Source organism: Hemiscyllium ocellatum (genome assembly GCF_020745735.1).
Source record: "Hemiscyllium ocellatum isolate sHemOce1 chromosome 27 unlocalized genomic scaffold, sHemOce1.pat.X.cur. SUPER_27_unloc_1, whole genome shotgun sequence".
NCBI classification, from domain to species: domain Eukaryota; kingdom Metazoa; phylum Chordata; class Chondrichthyes; order Orectolobiformes; family Hemiscylliidae; genus Hemiscyllium; species Hemiscyllium ocellatum.
The window spans coordinates 1,360,115-1,382,651 of record NW_026867476.1 but is presented as its reverse complement, the minus strand read 5'-3'; the positions used below and the strand labels follow the sequence as shown (position 1 = coordinate 1,382,651).

Below are 22,537 nucleotides of genomic sequence, written 5' to 3'. Positions count from 1 at the left end.
TAACAGACACCCGGGAGGGAGTTACAGACTGGAATCTAATCGAGGGGTTCGGGGTGGTTTATATACAGAATAACAGATACCCGGGAGGGAGTTACAGACTGGAATCTAATCGAGGGGTTCGGGGTGGTTTATATACAGAATAACAGACACCCGGAGGGAGTTACAGACTGGAATCGAATCGAGGCGTTCGGGGTGGTTTATATACAGAATAACAGATACCCGGGAGGGAGTTACAGACTGGAATCTAATCGAGGGGCTCGGGGTGGTTTATATACAGAATAACAGATACCCGGGAGGGAGTTACAGACTGGAATCTAATCGAGGGGTTCGGGGTGGTTTATATACAGAATAACAGATACCCGGGAGGGAGTTACAGACTGGAATCTAACCGAAGGGTTCGGGGTGGTTAGTAGACAGAATAACAGATACCCCGGGAGGGAGTTACAGACTGGAATCTAATCGAGGGGCTCGGGGTGGTTTATATACAGAATAACAGATACCCGGGAGGGAGTTACAGACTGGAATCTAATCGAGGGGTTCGGGGTGGTTTATATACAGAATAACAGACACCCGGGAGGGAGTTACAGACTGGAATCGAATCGAGGCGTTCGGGGTGGTTTATATACAGAATAACAGATACCCGGGAGGGAGTTACAGACTGGAATCTAATCGACGGGTTCGGGGTGGTTTATATACAGAATAACAGATACCCGGGAGGGAGTTACAGACTGGAATCTAATCGAGGGGTTCGGGGTGGTTTTTATACAGAATAACAGATACCCCAGGAGGGAGTTACAGACTGGAATCTAATCGAGGGATTCGGGGTGGTTTATATACAGAATAACAGATACCCCGGGAGGGAGTTACAGACTGGAATCTAATCGAGGTGTTTGGGGTGGTTTATATACAGAATAACAGATACCCGGGAGGGAGTTACAGACTGGAATCTGTTCGAATGGTTCGGGGTGGTTAATATACAGAATAACAGATACCCGGGAGGGAGTTACAGACTGGAATCTAATCGAGGGGTTCGGGGTGGTTTATATACAGAATAACAGATACCCGGGAGGGAGTTACAGACTGGAATCTAATCGAGGGGGTGTTCGGGGTGGAATGCTCCGTGGTGCCTGTTCTATAATTTCCTTGGAATGGGGTGTGTGATATCTGTGGAATGATCCTCCCGGGAAGGTGCGTGAACACAAGTGGTTGCTGGATGTGTGCACCCCCACCGTGTGGACTTGGAGGTTGACGGCAGCCCAGGAGGGGCAGCCATGCCAGGGAGTGGGGCTGACCCATGTGTGGGCAGGCAGGTAGAGGCAGGGAAGAAACCAAACACACACAGAGGCACAACTCTGCAGGCCCGTCTGCCCCGCCCGGAGGGAGTCACACCTACTTGGGAAATCAGGGCCATCCACTCCGGCCGGTGCCTCAGCTGTGGGAAACTAGGAGAAAGAACGGAATGTTAGAGTCAGCACAAGCCCGGTGGGATCAGTATTTACACACAACACACTGACAGAATCAGGCAGATGGGACACTGACTGCCCTGGGGGGGTGGGTGTGATTCCCTCTCCCTGAACCCCCCATGTGTGGGTAACAATTGTCCCCTTACCCAGTGTGAGTATTACCCACGGGGACCCATGTGTGGGTAACAATTGTCCCCTTACCCAGTGTGAGTATTACCCACGGGGACCCATGTGTGGGTAACAATTGTCCCCTTACCCAGTGTGAGTATTACCCACGGGGACCCATGTGTGGGTAACAATTCTCCCCTTACCCAGTGTGAGTATTACCCACGGGGACCCATGTGTGGGTAACAATTGTCCCCTTACCCAGTGTGAGTATTACCCACAGAGACCCATGTGTGGGTAACAATTCTCCCCTTACCCAGTGTGAGTATTACCCACGGGGACCCATGTGTGGGTAACAATTATCCCCTTACCCAGTGTGAGTATTACCCACGGGGACCCATGTGTGGGTAACAATTGTCCCCTTACCCAGTGTGAGTATTACCCACAGGGATCCATGTGTGGGTAAGTATTGCCCGTTTACCCAGTGTGAGTATTACCCCCAGGGACCCATGTGTGGGTAAGTATTGCCCGTTTACCCAGTGTGAGTATTACCCACAGGGACCCATGTGTGGGTAAGTATTGCCCGTTTACCCAGTGTGAGTATTACCCCCAGGGACCCATGTGTGGGTAAGTATTGCCCGTTTACTCAGTGTGAGTATTACCCACAGGGACCCATGTGTGGGTAACAATTGTCCCCTTACCCAGTGTGAGTATTACCCACGGGGACCCATGTGTGGGTAACAATTGTCCCCTTACCCAGTGTGAGTATTACCCACGGGGACCCATGTGTGGGTAACAATTGTCCCCTTACCCAGTGTGAGTATTACCCACAGGGACCCATGTGTGGGTAACAATTGTCCCCTTACCCAGTGTGAGTATTACCCACGGGGGCCCATGTGTGGGTAACAATTGTCCCCTTACCCAGTGTGAGTATTACCCACAGGGACCCATGTGTGGGTAACAATTGTCCCCTAACCCAGTGTGAGTATTACCCACGGGGACCCATGTTGGGTAACAATTGTCCCCTTACCCAGTGTGAGTATTACCCACAGAGACCCATGTGTGGGTAAGTATTGCCCGTTTACTCAGTGTATTACCCACAGGGACCCATGTGTGGGTAAGTATTGCCCGTTTACCTAGTGTGAGTATTACCCACAGGGATCCATGTGTGGGTAAGTATTGCCCGTTTACCCAGTGTGAGTATTACCCACAGGGACCCATGTGTGGGTAAGTATTGCCCGTTTACCCAGTGTGAGTATTACCCACAGGGACCCATGTGTGGGTAAGTATTGCCCGTTTACCCAGTGTAAGTATTACCCACAGAGACCCATGTGTGGGTAAGTATTGCCCGTTTACCCAGTGTAAGTATTACCCACAGGGACCCATGCGTGGGTAACAATTGTCCCCTTACCCAGTGTGAGTATTACCCACGGGGACCCATGCGTGGGTAACAATTGTCCCCTTACCTAGTGTGAGTATTACCCACGGGGGCCCATGTGTGGGTAACAATTGTCCCCTTACCCAGTGTGAGTATTACCCACAGGGACCCATGTGTGGGTAACAATTGTCCCCTTACCCAGTGTGAGTATTACCCACGGGGACCCATGTGTGGGTAACAATTGTCCCCTTACCCAGTGTGAGTATTACCCACGGGGACCCATGTGTGGGTAACAGTTGTCCCCTTACCCAGTGTGAGTATTACCCACAGGGACCCATGCGTGGGTAACAATTGTCCCCTTACCTAGTGTGAGTATTACCCACAGGGACCCATGTGTGGGTAACAATTATCCCCTTACCCAGTGTGAGTATTACCCACAGGGATCCATGTGTGGGTAACAATTGTCCCCTAACCCAGTGTGAGTATTACCCACGGGGACCCATGTGTGGGTAATAATTGTCCCCTTACCCAGTGTGAGTATTACCCACGGGGACCCATGGGTGTGTAAATATTGCCCGTTTACCCAGTGTGAGTATTACCCACGGGGGCCCATGTGTGGGTAACAATTGTCCCCTTACCCAGTGTGAGTATTACCCACAGGGACCCATGTGTGGGTAACAATTGTCCCCTTACCCAGTGTGAGTATTACCCATGGGGACCCATGTGTGGGTAACAATTGTCCCCTTACCCAGTGTGAGTATTACCCACGGGGACCCATGTGTGGGTAACAATTGTCCCCTTACCCAGTGTGAGTATTACCCACAGGGACCCATGTGTGGGTAACAATTGTCCCCTAACCCAGTGTGAGTATTACCCACGGGGACCCATGTGTGGGTAATAATTGTCCCCTTACCCAGTGTGAGTATTACCCACGGGGACCCATGGGTGTGTAAATATTGCCCGTTTACCCAGTGTGAGTATTACCCCCAGGGACCCATGTGTGGGTAAGTATTGCCCATTACCCAGTGTGAGTATTACCCACAGGGACCCATGTGTGGGTAAGTATTGCCCGTTTACCCAGTGTGAGTATTACCCACAGGGACCCATGTGTGGGTAAGTATTGCCCGTTTACCCAGTGTGAGTATTACCCACAGAGACCCATGTGTGGGTAAGTATTGCCCGTTTACCCAGTGTGAGTATTACCCACAGGGCCCCCTGTGTGGGTAAGTATTGCCCGTTTACCCAGTGTGAGTATTACCCACAGAGACCCATGTGTGGGTAAGTATTGCCCGTTTACTCAGTGTGAGTATTACCCACAGGGACCCATGTGTGGGTAAGTATTGCCCGTTTACCCAGTGTGAGTATTACCCACAGGGACCCATGTGTGGGTAAGTATTGCCCGTTTACTCAGTGTGAGTATTACCCACAGGGACCCATGTGTGGGTAAGTATTGCCCGTTTACCCAGTGTGAGTATTACCCACAGGGACCCATGTGTGGGTAAGTATTGCCCGTTTACCCAGTGTGAGTATTACCCACAGGGACCCATGTGTGGGTAAGTATTGCCCGTTTACCCAGTGTATGTATTACCCACAGGGACCCATGTGTGGGTAACAATTGTCCCCTTACCCAGTGTGAGTATTACCCACAGGGACCCATGTGTGGGTAAGTATTGCCCGTTTACCTGGTAGGTTGTAGCGCTCCCGCCCAGTAACCTGATCAGCTCAGTGAATCGCTGCTCGTAGAGGTGGAGCAGGACTGCCATGTACAGACTGGAGCTGGTCATCTGCTCCTCGACCTGCAGCCGGGAAGGGAAGGGGACAGAACAGGGGAGACATGGGCGATGGGAAATCAGTGCAGGGACTGATCCTACTGTCCGCACCCGCCCCTCATGGGATTGCCCTGTGTGGTGACAGTTTATTCCACAAAGTTCTTCCCGGCCATCCCTGCTCCCAACCCCCGACACATGTCATCAGCTCCTGTCGTTCCTCGGGCTGTTGTCACTGCTGCCTTTCCCTCGCTGTAGTCTGCCATGTCTCCAGCTGTGAGGAGCCTGGGAAGTGGCATTGCTACAGGTGGCATCACACTGACACTGGCCATCAATTCTCTGGGTATCCTCCCTTCGAAACTATACTGTACATGGAACCGGAGCCTCTCCCCTCACCAGCCCCTGTCAGTCCCGCACGCATCCCCTTTTTCTTTCTGTCATTGGGTGTGGGTGTCCCTGGCTGGGCCCAGTTGTCATTGCCCTGTCCCTAGTTGCCCTCTTCAACTGCTGCAGTCCGCCTGCTGTGGGGTGGACCCACGGTGCCCCTCATGGAGGGGAACCCCAGGATTCTGACCCAGTGACAGTGAACAAACAGCCCAGATATTTCCCAGTCGGAGGGGAGCTTGCAGCGGGTTGGTGTTCCCCGTGTATCTGCTTCCCCCCCCTCCTCGTCCTTCTAGATGGTAGAGGGATGTGTGTGGGGGGGTTTTGGGAAGGTGCTGTCTGAGGAGCCCCTCGGTGAGGTTCTGCAGTGGGTCTTGTAGACGGTACACACTGCTGTGACTGAGCGTCAGGGGGTGGGGTGGAGGGAGGGAGCGGGGGGTTTGTGGGAGTGGGGCCAATCGAGCGGGGTGTGGGGAGGGGGCTGCATTGTCCCTGGGCGGTGGGGAGCTTCTCGAGTGTTGTTGGAGCTGCCCCTCCTCCATCCAGGGGTAAGTGGGGAGTACTTCCATCCCCCTCCCTGACTTGTGCCTTGTCAATGGTGGGACAGGGTCTTTGGGGGGAGGGGGGGGGGGGGGTGGTGGGAAGGGTCAAGAGAGGAGTGACCCGCTGCAGGACTCCCAGCCTCTGACCCTGCTCTTGTAGCTGCTGGGATTATACGGGGCTGCTTCACGTTCAGTTACTGGTCAATGGGAACCCCCAGGATGTTGATAGTCGGGGGAGGGGGATTCAGTGACGGTAACGCCATTGAACGTCAAGGGGGCGATGGATAGATTCTCTCTCAATGGTAACCCCCAGGATGTTGATAGTGGGGGGGAGGGGGATTCAGTGATGGTAACGCCATTGAATGTCAAGGGGCAGTAGTTAGACTCTCTCTTCTCAGATGAGTTTTTGGTCCTTTGTAACTCCCAGGATGTTGATCAGAGAGGGGAGTCCAGCCATCAAGGGGAGATTGTTAAGAGTCCTTCTTGTCAGAGCCCAGTAAAGCTCCCTGCTCTCTCCCCCCCCACCTCCCCCGCAGCCCTATCCCACCCTGTGGGAATACACCTTCTCCCCTCTCCCCGTACCTGGGAGGCCGCCCGCTTGCGGTGAAACTCGTGCACGTCAAAGTTGTCGAAGTCCAGCTTGAGGGTGTGTTTGCAGAGCTCGCAGGTGGTGACTGCTGCCAAGTCGGCTCCTGTGTGGACAACGAGGGATGGCCCGCTCATTCACAAAACTCACGGCCAACTCGTCCGAGTACGGCGAGGCCTACTGAGGGAACAGAGGCAGACACGCTCCCAGGTACGTTGTAGCTGCGGTGGCACCGTGAGGTGGGGGGGTCGGCGGGGGTGACATTTTCATCGCCCGTGAGTACGTGTGACAAGGAAACCCAGTTCTAAATTCCCGGGAGGATCAGATCCCCGGCTGATTGGCCAAACATATTTTGTCTTGCATTCGGCTCAGTGAGTCGGGCTAGTTTTAACCGGGGAGACAGAAGCTTCTTCAGCAAAAGTAACAAAGTTAGGGTGGAAGAAAGCAAACTATCTCCCTGTCAGACAAATGTCGGGAAGACAGGAGATCCTGGAGGGGAAAGGAGCAGGAGGAGTACAGCCACGACAAGACAGGGAACGGGGAGCAGGGAGAAGGCGGTGGTTACCGGGGAGACGCCGAACTTTGGCAGGGCCTTTCACGACATCAAGATGGCCGACGACGTGTCACAGCAAGATTCCACAAACAGCTACGAGCAGAGACCACCGTATCAACATTGGTCAAAGGCCTAAACGTTAGGCTTTAACAGCTGATGGGAATGATACAGGCCTTGGGGAAGGGGGGGAGGGGGAAGAGTGCCAGTCTGGGGTCACAGGCGCTGGAGCCCCTGGAGTGTTAAGCTCACAACCTCCTGACTCCGAGAGGTGCTGGTCTCTCTGGAAGGCAGTGTTCATCCCTCACCGCCAAAACCCACTGGGGGAGACAGGGCTGAAACATCGGCAAGACCGTGTGCCGCGAACCTGCCCTGGGCAGTGCACGGATAGCACACTCACAGGAGCCACCAGTCCCAGCCCTGCACTGCACAGAGCTGTCACAGGCCTGGGAGCTTCTCCCACCCCTCAGGAGGGAGAAAGGTAGTCTGCAACTAACTAAGGTACTGGAGGGGAGCTTGAAGAGCTGGAGGGGAGTGAGTGCAGGGCGACAGGGGGTTGGTGTGCACGTACGAGGAATAAAAGGATGATTAGGGTAGGAATACAGGAAGACAGAAGTGGGAAGTTGAGTGTGGACCCTGTGGAGATCAGAGAGGGGCTAAACGAATATTTCTCATCGGTTTTCACTCAGGAAAAGGAGAATATTGTCGAGGAGACAAATGAGGTACAAGATATTAGACTAGAAAGGGTCGAGGTTAGTTACGAACAGGTGTTATCAATTCTAGAAGGAGTGAAAATAGACAAGTTTCCTGGGCCGGATGGGATTTTTCCAAGGATTCTCTGGGAAGCGAGGGAGGAGATAGCAGATCCTTTGGCTTTGATATGAGTTGTCATTGTCTACAGGTTTAGTACCAGAGTGGAGGATTGCAAAGCTTGTGCCCGTGTTCAAGAAGGGCAGCAGAGATGACCCAGGTAATTACAGACCAGTGAGCCTTACTTCTGTTGTAGGAAAGGTTTTGGAAAGGAATATTAGAGATAGGATTTATAATCATCTAGCAAGCGACAATTTGATTTCAGATCGTCAACATGGTTTTGTCAAGGGCAGGCCGTGTCTCACAAACCTCATTGAGGTTTTTGAGAAGGTGACCAAGCATGTAGATGAGGGTAGGGCAGTTGACGTGGTATACATAGACTTCAGTAAAGCCTTTGATAAGGTTCCACATGGGAGGCTGTTGGAGAAAATGCAGAGGCATGGGATTGAGGGTGAGTTAGCAGTTTGGATTAGAAACTGACTCTCTGAAGGAAGGCAGCGAGTGGTGGTTGATGGAAAATACTCAGCCTGGAGTCCGGTTACTAGTGGTGTTCCACAAGGATCTGTTTTGGGACCACTGCTGTTTGTCATTTTTATAAATGACGTGGACACAGGCATAGGGGTGTGGGTTAGTAAGTTTGCAGATGACACTAAAGTCGGTGGAGTTGTGGACAGTGTGGAAGAATGTTACAGGTTGCAGGGGGACTTGGATAAACTGCAGAATTGGGCTGAGAGGTGGCAAATGGAGTTCAATGCAGCTAAATGTGAGGTGATGCACTTTGGGAAGAATAACAGGAAGGCAGAGTACTGGGTCAATGGAAAGATTCTTGGGAGTGTGGATGTGCAGAGGGATCTTGGAGTCCATGTACATAGATCCCTGAAAGTTGCCACCCAGGTGGATAGTGCTGTTAAGAAGGCACACGGTGTGTTAGGTTTCATTGGGAGAGGGATTGAGTTCCGGAGCCACAATATCATGCTGCAACTACACAACACGCTGGTGCGGCCGCACTTGGAATATTGTGTACAGTTCCGGTTCCCATATTTCAGGAAGGATGTGGAAGCGTTGGGAAAAGGTGCAGAGGAGATTTACCAGGATGTTGCCTGGTCTGGAGGGAAGGTCTTTTGAGGAAAGGCTGAGAGACTTGGGTCTGTTCCCATTGGAGAGACGAAGGCTAAGGGGGATTTGATAGAGACGTACAAGATGGTCAGAGGATTAGAGAGGGTGGACAGTGAGAGTCTTTTTCCCAGGACGATATGTCAGCTTGTACAAGGGGGCAGAACTACAAACTGAGGGGTGTTAGATTTAAGATAGATATCAGAGGCAGGTCCTTCACTCAGAGAGTGGTAAGGGCGTGGAATGTCCTACCTGCTAACGTAGTCAACTCAGCCACGTTAGGGAGATTTAAACTCTCCTTAGATAAGCACAGGGATGATTTTGGGGGATGGGCATAGATTAGTTCACAGGTCGGCGCAACATCGAGGGCCGAAGGGCCTGTTCTGCGCTGGATTGTTCTGCGCTGAGGTGAGGGAAGACAATGAGAGGCAAAAATCACCTCGACTGAAACACGGGAAACCTTTTTGTTTGCCGGTGGGAGCAGATGAAGGGTCGGATTGGCCTGGTGATTGCAGGTACGAGGGAGGAGCCTCGGAGTGGGATTCTCGCAAGCCTCCTCACGCGCCCCTCCTCCTCCCCCACCCCAGCGACCCTCTACCTGAAATAATCTTTGCTTGCAGCCACTTCTTCAGGCAGTCGTGGTGCACGAACTGCAGGCTGCCGACACACTTGCAGGGTTCGAGCAGCGGGTTCAGGGGGGTGCCGCCCGGTATCAGGCAGATCCTGCACAGGTCACCCTCATCCTCCTCCTCCTCCCCGGAGTCCTCGCGAAGCAGGCTGGGGGCGGAGCGGTGACACCGTCAGTAAAGACTTGGGGAGGGAGGGGGGGGGGCGCTCTCTACTGTACCCGTCGCTCGTGAGGGCAAAGTCCCTCTGTTCGGCCCCCTCTTCAAAGGGCGTCCTTCTGCCGGGAGCCCCTTTTCCAAACATACTCCCTCCTCCAGGCTTGATGCCCCTCCCGATCCCTGCGTTGTCTAACTTGTCCTGAACTGCCAGTCTCGCTCGTGCCCCCCCCGCTCAGCTCATTGGCAACAATCCCTCTCTTTGCCCCACCCTTCTTCCCCCCCCCCTTTCCTTTGGCACTGTCTCCGCACGCAGGGCAATCTCGATTATCCGAAGGACGTGGCCGAGCTGGGGGGTATTTTCTCTCGGTTCCCCGCATTCCGGACAATCCGATGCCGGATAACGTAGCTTCGCTCGGCGTCGGGAACCTCGCGATCTCGCTCGGATAGTCGAGCCTGCTGTGTGTCCTGCCCCTGACCCCCACATGGTCAGCAGCGAACACCGCCCTTTCCCCAGCTGACAGAGGGCCACTGCACACAAACCCGCTCATCCCGCTTCTCTGTCTCTCTCCGCACCTGCTGAGTTTCTCCAGCACGTCCTCTATCTGCAGCCTTCGCTTTTTTGTGAATCTTTCTCCCTGAGCTGTCACCTTGGGAGCTCTGGGTTGGTTTTACCCTACCCTTCCCCTTTTGGGGCAGGAGTGGGGGGGAGGGAACGGTGCTCACAAATAACACCTTGAAGGTCAATGTCCAACCCCCTGCCGACTTCTGAGTCGAATTTATTTGGGTTGAGATTAATTCTTAAGTTGGCTTTTGCCCAGCTGATTCCTTTCCCTCTGGATTATTCGGTTATTTTCCTTTGTCTGCCCGGACCTGACCTGAGGACACATCGAGTGCTGTGTGTCCTCCCACTGACATCTGGCCCACCTTATTCCCAGGACGCCGATATAGCAGGGTCTCCTGCTTTTAGTCGGACTGGACACAGAGAAAGCTTTCCCGGACAGAACTATTGCTCCTTCCTGTCCTATAAGCTACCACTGCCTCAGCCCCCAATGAGAACGACCCTGTAATTATACACCCTGTCCACTACGTTCTTGCCCCTCTATATCCTCCCCTCTATTTCAAGCATTTCCACACAAGAAGGGCTCATGCCCGAAACGTCGATTCTCCTGCTCCTTGGATGCTGCCTGACCTGCTGCGCTTTTCCAGCAACACATTTTCCCTCTGATCTCCAGCATCTGCAGTCCTCACTTTCTCCTAACACATGGCATACGTCTCTCTCTCTCTCTCTCTCTCTCCCCCATCTCTCCCCTTCTCTCTCTTTGTCTTTCTCTCTCCCCCTCTCTTCCTCCCCCTCCCCTCTCTCTCCCCCCTGTCTCTCTGTCTCTCTTTCCCCCTTCCCCCTCTCTCTCTTTTCTCTCTCTCCCGTCTCTCTCTCTCTCCCTTCTCCTCCCATTCTCTCTCTCTGCCTCTTTTTCTCTCTCTGCCTCTCTCTTTTTCTCTCTCCCTCTGTCCTCTCTGTTTCTCTCTCTCTCCTCCCCCTCCCTCTCCTCTCTCTCTCTCGTTCTCGTCCCCTCTCTCTCTCCACCCCTCTCTCTCCCCCCTCTCTCTCTCCCTCTCTCTCCCCCCTCTCCCTCCTCCCTCTCCCTTTCTCTCACTCTCGCCCCCTCCCTCTCCCCCTCTCTCTCTCTCCCCCTCTCTCTCTCCCCCTCCCCCTCCCCTCTCTCCCCCTCCCCTCACTCCCTCTCTCCCCCTCTCCCCACACTCCCCCTCTCCCCTCTCCCTCCCTCCCCCCCTCTTTCTCTCTCTCGCACTCTCCCCTCCCCTCCCTCTCTCTCTCTCTCGCCCCCCGCCCTCTCTCCCTCTCTCCCTATCCCCCTCTCCCCTCTCTCCTCTCCTCTCTCCACCTCCCTACTCTCCACTCTCTCCCCCCCTCCTCCCTCTCCCTCTCTCTCTCCCCCCTCTCTCTCTCCCCCCTCTCCCTCTCTCTCCCCCCTCCTCTCTCTCTCCTTCTCCCGCCTCTCTCTCTCCTCCCTCTCCCTCTCCCCCCCGTCTCTCCCCCTCCTCTCTCTCTCCCCTCCCTCCCCCCCCCTCTCTCTCCCCCCCTCCCCCCCCCTCTCTCTCCCCCCCCTCCCCCTCCCCCCACACCCGCTGGCTTCCTCCTTACCTCTCCTGCAGCTTGCGGAGTGTCTCTGGGTCAGGCCGCGGTTTCTCAGGCTCCGGCCGGGCCTCCTTGCCAGCGTCCCCTGTGCTCCAGCCGGCCGGCCTCCTGGCCTCGCTGCTCTCCTGGCTCCTCAGGCTGGACAGGGCCAGGATGGTCATGGAGAGGGGTGGGCCGCGCGCCGGGCCGGTGCCTCGGGGAGCCCAGGTGGGGCTGGCCGAGAGGGGCTGGAGGCGGGCGGGGCCGGCCGAGCCGGCGGCAGTCACCAGCAGGCTGACCAGGCGGCCGGGTTCAAGCCGGGGCAGCAGGGGTGGGGGGCTGCTGCTGGCTCTGGGGCCCTGGGAGGCCTCAGGGGGAGGAGGGGGAGGGGCGCGGCGCGGGGAGGAGGCGGCACTGCCAGCTTCGGGCCTGGCCGGGGCCCACCGGGGGACGGGCCACCCGCCCTCACCGCCGGCGGGTCTCTGGGGGACGGCCCACGGGTGCACCCTGAGCCGGAAGGGCAGCCAGTCGCCGGGGGGCTCGGCCGCCGCGCCCCTGCCCGCGCCCGGGGGGCCCGGGGCTCCATCCTCCTCCCCCTCCTGCCCGTCCTTCTGGGCGGCGGGCAGCACCACGCCGGCCAGCCTCTCCTGCCTCAGCCGGCGCAGGATGCGGTTGGTCTGCTGCTGCCGGCTCGGGGAGCGGGCGTCCTGGCACTGGCCGGCCGACTCAGCCCCCGACCCCGTCGCCGGGAGGGGCAGGCCGGCCTCCGGGCAGCTGCCTTCCTGCCTCCCTGCCCTGGCCGTGCCATCCTCCTCCTCCTCCTCCTCCTCCTCCTCCTCCTTCTCCCCCTCCTCGGCGCCCTCCTCGTAGCGCAGGCCCCTGGACTGTCCCCTCCTGACCATGCCAGCCGAGCTCTGCCTGGGCACCATGAGCAGCTGCTGGGGACTGGAGGGGCCCTTCCTGCTCCGCGGCTGGGCTTTCTGTGCCTGGAAGGTGGGTCCGTGTTCGGGCCCTGGAAACACAAACACAGATAACGGGGAGTCGTCACTCCTCTCGGCACTGGCCACGCTACGCAGGTCAGTCAGAAATACGAGCGGCGCCCAGGGAGGAAGTGGGAAAGGGAGGCGGTGGGGGGCAGTGCCCAGGATACCCGCAGCTGGGGAAATCTGGGCAGGCAAAGCTAATCTCTGGTCATGGTGACCATCGTAACCATCAAGGCTCGTCACATTCACAGAGTCGGAATACCGAATGGACTCACAAACTCTAACCGCTGTTGACCTCATTGACGCGACTTAACTCTGTGATCTGCCTGGATTGCTCACACGACACAGCTTTTCACTGTGCCCCCGCTACACCGGACAATCAATTCAATCCATAGAGTCAGAGAGATGGACAGCAGGGAAACAGACCCTTCGGTCCAACCCGTCCGTGCTGACCCAGATACCCCAACCCAATCTAGTCCCACCTGCCAGCACCCGGCCCATTCCCCTCCAATCCCTTCCTATCCCTGTCCCCATCCACCTTTTCAACACTGTCATTGTACCAGCCCCCACCACTTCCTCTGGCAGCTCATTCCACACACGCACCACCCTCTGGGTGAGAAAGGTACCCCCTCAGCTCCCTTTCCCCTCTCACCCTAAACCTACTCCCCTCTAGTTCCCCCACCCCAGGGGGGAAAAGACCTTGTCTATTTACCCCTATCCCTGCCCCCTCATGATTTTATAAACCAGGTCACCCCCTCAGCCTCTCCCTGTAGCTCAAACCTTGGCAACCCCCTTGTAAATCTTTCCTGGACCCTTTCAAGTTTCAATCCAATTCAATTCAACTTGAAGTCCTTCAGAGAAGGAGATCTGCTGTCCTTGCCTGCAGTGCGGGGCCAGACCCACTGCCTTCTGAAACAGTGCAACAAACCACCTCATCTGAGGGACGGGGCGACAAATACTGCACTTCCCACATCGGGAAAAAAACAAACTCAGCGGGAACAAGCCGTCCTCGGTAAGAGCCGGCCAACTGGCTCAGTAGCTAGCGCCTTGGCTTGGCTCTGGCTTCAAATCCCACCCGAGTTTCAGCACCCAAACTAAAGCTAAGACTTGGAGTGAGTTAAAAATCACACAACACCAGGTTATACTCCAACAGGTCTGATTGGAAGCACACTAGCTGTCGGAGCTTCCAAATAAACCTATAACCCGGTGTTGTGTGATTTTTAACTTTGTCCACCCCCAGTCCAACACTGGCATCTCCAAATCATGACTTCAAGCCAGCGCCCAGTTGGAGACGCTCTCTGTTGGACGAGGAATTCGACTGAAGGCTTTGTCTGCAGACGTAAGAGAAACGCAACGGCACCATTTTGAAGAAGAGCAAGGACGTTATTATCCCGAGTCCCAGACAATCTATATCCTGTGGCTGACAAGGGCTGACTTGGCCAATTTGTCAGAAGAGCAAAGGCCCATGGGATCCCAGGCCGAGTGGTAAGCTGGATCCAGGAGGTGCCGAGAGGCGAGGAGCAGTGGTTAGTGGTTGATGGGTGTGCTTCTGGGTGGAAGGCTGTTTCCAGTGACTTGCTATTGGTGGTGCGTACTGATGACATGATGGACTGGTCACGTGGGGTTCACTGTGGAGTGGTTGGATCAGTCACAGTCTCACTGAATGGTGCTGCAGGCTCAGAGGGCCCAGTGGTCCTCAGTCCTACGTTGGCAATCCTGGTTGGGGGGGTGTGTGAACTGGGGAGTAAACGCCGAATGGGCGGGAGTTGTGAGGAGTACGGAGGAGCAGAGATGTAACATGCGGGTGTGTGTCTACAGATCCCCGGGGACGGGAGCATAGGTGTGACAGTTTACAGGAGACCTTTGTTTATTAACTGAGACATAGGCTTTAAGAGTTGGGAGGTGATCCTGGAACAGTATAAATCAGTGGCTAACTCCCAGCCAGTCAGGATCTAAAATCCGGGGTTAGGCTGTTGTCAGGAGCAACCATTTAATGCATGCTTTTACTCACTACAAAATGGCTTCTTAGTGCGAGTGACATTACAAAGTGGCTTCTTAGTGCGAGTGACATTACAAAATGGCTTCTTAGAGTGAGTAACATTACAAAATGGCTTCTTAGTGCATGTAACATTACAAAATGGCTTCTTAGTGCGAGTGACATTACAAAGTGGCTTCTTAGTGCGAGTGACATTACAAAATGGCTTCTTAGTGCATGTGACATTACAAAATGGCTTCTTAGTGCGAGTAACATAACAAAATGGCTTCTTAGAGTGAGTAACATTACAAAATGGCTTCTTAGTGCGAGTGACATTACAAAGTGGCTTCTTAGTGCGAGTGACATTACAAAATGGCTTCTTAGAGTGAGTAACATTACAAAATGGCTTCTTAGTGCGAGTGACATTACAAAATGGCTTCTTAGTGCAAGGGACATTACAAAATGGCTTCTAGGAGCAAATTAACAATTCTGTTTAAAATGGCATCCAACTCTGCTGAAAACCACATTCCTGAACTAATTGAAAGAGATTAGCACACAATGCTCTGTTCATTGTATAAATTAACGAGGTCAGATAGGATATTATTAAAGTATCCTAGACTGGCCTTGGAAGACTGTGGCGAGAGGTAGGGGTGTGCAAAACGAGTCAGTTCCCAGGAAATATCATTGGCTTAATTTTATGTCTACTTGTCATTTTATTTCATTTTATTGGATTAATTTTGAAATGAAGGTTGTTCTGTTTGGTAACAGACCTATAAAAGTTGCCTGCGTTTTAAGCTAATTGCATCAGCTTTTTCCTGAACCCCTGCGTTGCTGGATAACTTATGCCCGGCACCGTAATCAATTGTTGAAAAAGACCGAGCTGCTAGTGTTTACTTGATCGATCGCAGAACTGAGAGGCCCCTCTCGGGGGATCCAGATTGACACCAGAGCACTGCTTCCAGTTCCAGTTACTCAGAAGAACGCGGACGAGATGGAGGCAAATGTTTGTCCATCAGGAAGGACCTGATAGGTCAGGGATGTTTCCTTCAGAGCAGAAAATGATGAGGGGCCCAAAGGGATTGGAAAATTCAGGCCCTGATGGGAACGTGAAAACTCCAGTCAGAGTGATTGGGCTGTGGGGGCAAGGGCAGGTGGGGAGGTTGGTGAGCAGGAACCTTCTCACCCAGTGGATGGTCAGAGACTTGACCGAGCAGGTTAGATGGGCTGAACAAATGGAATTTTACCCCGAGATGTCTGGGAAGTCTAATAAGGCAAGGGGAGCACATCTTGAGTGATCGGACCTTACAAATTACAGAGGAGCCGTCGGATGTTGGTGTTAATCTCCACAGGACCCTGAGGGCAGCAGGACAGCTACAAAAGGTGGTGAAGAAGCTATGTGGGAGACCTGCTTTCGTTGGTCACGGCAACAAACTGGCGAACAAAAGCAGATGATGCTGGGACTGGATAAGTATGTGTGCATTTCTGGAAACCACCGTCATAGGAGGGACGTGATTGGAGAGGGTGGAGAGGAGATTCACCAGGACACTGCCTGGCTTGGAGCAATTCAGCTATGAAAAGAGACTGAATAGTCTGGCGTTGGGTTTTCCTTAGAGCGGAGAAAGTTGAGAGGCTTATGATTGAGATCTACAAAATTCCAAGAGGCAGAGACAGGGTAAATAAGAAAGAACTTTCAACCCAACTAGTCTACATTGACCTTCTGAAGAGTAACCCACCCCTCTCTGACTAATGCTGTAATAACTATGGACAATCTAGCATGGCCAATTCACTGTAACCTGCACATCCCTGGGCACTATGGGTAATTTAGCATGGCCAATCCACCCTAACCTGCACATTCCTGGGCACTATGGGTAATTTAGCACGGCCACTCCACCCTAACCTGCACATCCCTGGGCACTATGGGTAATTTAGCATGGCCAATCCACCCTAACCTGCACATCCCTGGGCACTATGGGTAATTTAGCATGGCCAATCCACCCTAACCTGCACATTCCTGGGCACTATGGGTAATTTAGCACGGCCAATCCACCCTAACCTGCACATCCCTGGGCACTATGGGTAATTTAGCATGGCCAATCCACACTAACCTGCACATCCCTGGGCACTATGGGTAATTTAGCATGGCCAATCCACCCTAACCTGCACATTCCTGGGCACTATGGGTAATTTAGCACGGCCAGTGCACCCTAACCTGCACATCCCTGGGCACTATGGGTAATTTAGCATGGCCAATCCACCCTAACCTGCACATTCCTGGGCACTATGGGTAATTTAGCATGGCCAATCCACCCTAACCTGCACATCCCTGGGCACTATGGGTAATTTAGCATGGCCAATCCACACTAACCTGCACATCCCTGGGCACTATGGGTAATTTAGCATGGCCAATCCACCCTAACCTGCACATTCCTGGGCACTATGGGTAATTTAGCACGGCCAGTGCACCCTAACCTGCACATCCCTGGGCACTATGGGTAATTTAGCATGGTCAATCCACCCTAACCTGCACATTCCTGGGCACTATGGGTAATTTAGAATGGCCAATTCACCCTAACCTGCACATTCCTGGGCACTATGGGTAATTTAGCACGGCCAATCCACCCTAACCTGCACATCCCTGGGCACTATGGGTAATTTAGCATGGCCAATCCACCCTAACCTGCACATCCCTGGGCACGATGGGTAATTGAGCATGGCCAATCCACCCTAACCTGCACATCCCTGGGCACTATGGGTAATTTAGCATGGCCAATCCACCCTAACCTGCACATCCCTGGGCACTATGGGTAATTTAGCATGGCCAATCCACCCTAACCTGCACATCCCTGGGCACTATGGGTAATTTAGCATGGCCAATCCACCCTAACCTGCACATCTTTGGACTGGTGCACCCAGAGGAAACCCACGCAGACACGGGGAGAACGTGCAAACTCCACACGGACAATCGCCCGAGGCTGGAATCGAACCTGGGAACCTGGCGCTGTGAGGCAGCAGTGCTGGCTGGATTCGAACCCTCTAGATGACAAGCACAGTGACACTCCCGCTGTGGAGGAAGCAGCCAGGGAAGTATAGTCACGCCTCAGCCAATTACAGTCAACTTGTTAATCAATCTCCACCCCTTTCCTTCCATGGGCGATGTAGGTGCAGTCATTCACCATTTACCCTGCTGAGTGCCAGACCTTAAGCTTCAACAACACACTGTCAATGGGCAGGACTGAGAGGAGTATTGGTGGGGCCTTGGATAGTGCTGGAGAACACTTCCCTTCATTGGTCATTGTAGGAGGAGGGGAGCCATGTTGAGGTTGTAAAGGACATTGGTGAGGCCTCGTCTGGAATACTGCGTCCGGTTCTGGTCACCCTGTTGTAGGAAGTTAAGCATCACACAATGCCAGGTTATAGTCCAACAGGTTTAAATGGAAGCACTAGCTTTCGGAGCGCCGCTCCTTCACCAGGTGGTTGTGGCACAGGAGCAGCGCTCCGAAAGCTAGTGCTTCCATTTAAACCTGTTGGACTATAACCTGGCGTTGTGTGAGTTTTAACTTGGTACACCCCAGTCCAAATCATGTAGTAGGGAGGATGTGGTTAAACTGGAAGGGGTTGAGAAAAGCATGTTACAAGGTATGGAAGGTTTATCAAGAAAAGCTGGAGAGGCTGGGACTATTTTCACTGCAGCGTAGGATGTTGAGAGATGATTTTACAGAAGTTGACAAAATAATGAGGGGTAAAGACGGGGCCTAACGATAGCTGCCTTTTTTCTGAGGGTGAGGGGGATTTCAAGACGAGGATGCACATTTTTAAGGTGAGAGGAGAGAGATTTTATAAAAAGACACGAGGGGTAAATTCTCCACACAGAGTATTTGCGTGTGGAATGAACCGGCTGAGAAAGCAGTGGGTGTGGGCACAATCACAATGTTTAAAAATCATTCGGACAAGGAGATGAACAGGAAAAGGGGTTGGAGACGTATGAGCCGGGAGCAGGCAGCCGGGACGGGTTTAGTCTGAGATGATGTTCGGCAGGGACAGGTTAGGCCGAAGGGTTTGTTTCTGTGCTGTATGACATGGTGACTGTTTAACATAGCACCCTTTTCAGCAATATGTACCTTCTGTATCACCGCATCAGGGTTTGTGACAGAGTCATCCCATGTGAAAGGGAACTGCAGAGGGAGAGATGTGGTACGTGTGACATAAGGCAGCGTGTCGGGAGGAAGGCATTGGGGGAAGAGGGGAAGAGGCTAGATACAGAGTAAAGCTCCCTCTACACTGTCCCCCCCCATCCCAGGGACAGGGGCAGCACGGGGTTAGATACAGAGTAAAGCTCCCTCTACACTGTCCCCCCCCATCCCAGGGACAGGGGCAGCACGGGGTTAGATACAGAGTAAAGCTCCCTCTACACTGTCCCCCCCGATCCCAGGGACAGGGACAGCACGGGGTTAGATACAGGGTAAAGCTTCCTCTACACTGACCCCTCCCTCCCATCCCAGGGAGAGGGACAGCACGGGGTTAGATACAGGGGAAAGCTCCCTCTACACTGTCCCCCCATTCCAGGGACAGAGACAGCACGGGGTTAGATACAGATAAAGCTCCCTCTACACTGTCCCCCCCATCCCAGGGACAGGGACAGCACGGGGTTAGATATAGGGTAAAGCTCCCTCTACACTGTCCCCCCTATCACAGGGACAGGGACAGCACGGGGTTAGATACAGAGTAAAGCTCCCTCTACACTGTCCCCCCATCCCAGGGACAGGGACAGCACGTGGTTAGATACAGGGTAAAGCTCCCTCTACACTGTCCCCCCCATCCCAGGGACAGGGACAGCACATGGTTAGAGACAGAGTAAAGCTTCCTCTACACTGTCCCTCCCATCCCAGGGACAGGGATCGCATGGGGTTAGATACAGAGTAAAGCTCCCTCTACACAATCCCCCCCCATCAGACACTCCCAGGGACAGGGACAGCACGGGGTTAGATACACAGGAAAGCTCCCTCTACACAGTTCCCCCCATCCCAGGGACCGGGACACATGGGGTTAGATACAGAGTAAAGCTCCCTCTACACTTTTCCCCCCCATCCCAGGGACACGGACAGCACGGGATTAGATACAGAGTAAAGCTCCCTCTACACTGTCCTCACCATCAAACACTCCCAGGGACAGGGACAGCACGGGGTTAGATACAGATAAAGCTCCCTCTACACTGTCCCCCCATCCCAGGGACAGGGACAGCACGGGGATGGATACAGGGTAAAGCTCCCTCTACACTGTCCCCCCCATCCCAGGGACAGGGACAGCACATGGTTAGAGACAGAGTAAAGCTTCCTCTACACTGTCGCTCCCATCCCAGGGACAGGGACCGCATGGGGTTAGATACAGAGTAAAGCTCCCTCTACACTGTCCCCCCCATCCCAGGGACAGGGACCGCATGGGGGTTAGATACAGAGTAAAGCTCCCTCTACACTATCCCCCCCATCCCAGGGACAGGGACAGCACGGGGTTAGATACAGAGTAAAGCTCCCTCTACACAATCCCCCCCCATCAGACACTCCCAGGGACAGGGACAGCACGGGGTTAGATACAGAGTAAAGCTCCCTCTACACTGTGCCCCCCATCCCGGGGAGAGGGACAGCACGGGGTTAGATACAGGGTAAAGCTCCCTCTACACTATCCCCCGCATCACACACTCCCATGCTGATTGTCAATTGCTGGGAAACAGAGGCCTGTTTGCTGACCCTCTGGACCCCCTCCCTGTTGGAGAATGTGTACCTGCTGACACACAGCCCATGATGTCCGGGCCTTCAGCCAGCTCTGGGACTTGCTGCTTCTTGCCGATGATGTTACACAGTGAGGGAAGTTTCGAGCCTCTTCCAGTGATGGGAGTCCTCGGATACGTGGGTGAGTGTTGCACCTCGCTGCCTACTGTCTCGGTTAGGTCCATCTGAGGGGAGGCAAATGATTACATCAGACAATGTTTGCAGGGAAAGAGAGACAGGAACAACGAAGAATGCTGGAGACTGACAGCAACACTGGGGACATACTTCCTGCAACAGTAATAGGGCCTCCTGCCCTCGACAATAAACAGATACTGTCATTCATACACATGCTGATCGCTACAATCCACACAGAGGGGGATTTATTTCCGATAATCTATGAGGGGCTGCTTTTCCCTCAAGGGGACAACTTAGGGCATTGTTAATTTCTATAATATACACAGGGAGGTGCACACCTACACAACTTTATAATATCCACAAGGGGCTGTTATTGTCAATAATATATAGAGACTACAGCTTTATAATATCCACAGGGGGCTGTTATTCTCTATAATATATAGAGACTACAGCTTTATAATATCCACAAGGGGCTGTTATTCTCTATAATATATAGAGACTACAGCTTTATAATATCCACAAGGGGCTGTTATTCTCTATAATATATAGAGACTACAGCTTTATAATATCCACAAGGGGCGGTTATTGTCTATAATATATAGAGAGTACAGCTTTATAATATCCACAAGGGGCTGATATTGTCTATAATATATAGAGACTACAGCTTTATAATATCCACACGGGGCTGTTATTGTCTATAATATATAGAGACTACAGCTTTATAATATCCACAAGGGGCGGTTATTGTCTATAATATATAGAGAGTACAGCTTTATAATATCCACAAGGGGCTGATATTGTCTATAATATATAGAGACTACAGCTTTATAATATCCACAAGGGGCTGTTATTGTCTATAATATATAGAGACTACAGCTTTATAATATCCACACGGGGCTGTTATTGTCTATAATATATAGAGACTACAGCTTTATAATATCCACAAGGGGCGGTTATTGTCTATAATATATAGAGAGTACAGCTTTATAATATCCACAAGGGGCTGATATTGTCTATAATATATAGAGACTACAGCTTTATAATATCCACAAGGGGCGGTTATTGTCTATAATATATAGAGAGTACAGCTTTATAATATCCACAAGGGGCTGATATTGTCTATAATATATAGAGACTACAGCTTTATAATATCCACAATGGGCTGTTATTGTCTATAATATAGAGACTACAGCTTTATAATATCCACAAGAGGCTGTTATTCTCTATAATATATAGAGACTACAGCTTTATAATATCCACAAGGGGCTGTTATTCTTTATAATATATAGAGACTACAGCTTTATAATATCCACAAGGGGCTGTTATTGTCTATAATATATAGAGACTACAGCTTTATAATATCCACAAGAGGCTGTTATTCTCTATAATATATAGAGACTACAGCTTTATAATATCCACAAGGGGCTGTTATCGTCTATAATATATAGAGACTACAGCTTTATAATATCCACAAGGGGCTGTTATTGTCTACAATATATAGAGACTACAGCTTTATAATATCCACAGGGGGCTGTTATTGTCTACAATATATAGAGACTACAGCTTTATAATATCCACAGGGGGCCGTTATTGTCTATAATATATAGAGACTACAGCTTTATAATATCCACAAGGGGCCGTTATTGTCTATAATATATAGAGACTACAGCTTTATAATATCCACAAGGGGCCGTTATTCTCTATAATATATAGAGACTACAGCGTTATAATATCCACAAGGGGCTGTTATTCTCTATAATATATAGAGACTACAGCTTTATAATATCCACAAGGGGCTGTTATTCTCTATAATATATAGAGACTACAGCTTTATTATATCCACAGGGGGCTGTTATTCTCTATAATATATAGAGACTACAGCTTTATAATATCCACAAGGGGCTGTTATTCTCTATAATATATAGAGACTACAGCTTTATAATACCCACAAGGGGCTGTTATTGTCTATAATATATAGAGACTACAGCTTTATAATACCCACAGGGGGCTGTTATTGTCCATAATATATAGAGACTACAGCTTTATAATATCCACAAGGGGCT

The 22,537-nt window shown here is 52.3% G+C and overlaps 1 protein-coding gene across 1 annotated transcript in view; it reads right to left on the bottom strand.

Moving 5' to 3' along the window:
• LOC132807060 (nascent polypeptide-associated complex subunit alpha, muscle-specific form-like) overlaps nt 1-22,537 on the bottom strand; it is a 93,381-nt gene that overhangs the window by 4,382 nt on the left and 66,462 nt on the right. The window contains exons 4-9 of the mRNA XM_060821363.1: nt 20,353-20,524; nt 11,647-12,631; nt 9,296-9,474; nt 6,221-6,330; nt 4,629-4,742; nt 1,394-1,442 (exon numbers count right to left, since the gene is read on the bottom strand). Coding sequence (XP_060677346.1) covers nt 1,394-1,442; nt 4,629-4,742; nt 6,221-6,330; nt 9,296-9,474; nt 11,647-12,631; nt 20,353-20,524 — 1,609 coding nt within the window. The remainder of the gene's footprint in view (nt 1-1,393; nt 1,443-4,628; nt 4,743-6,220; nt 6,331-9,295; nt 9,475-11,646; nt 12,632-20,352; nt 20,525-22,537) is intronic.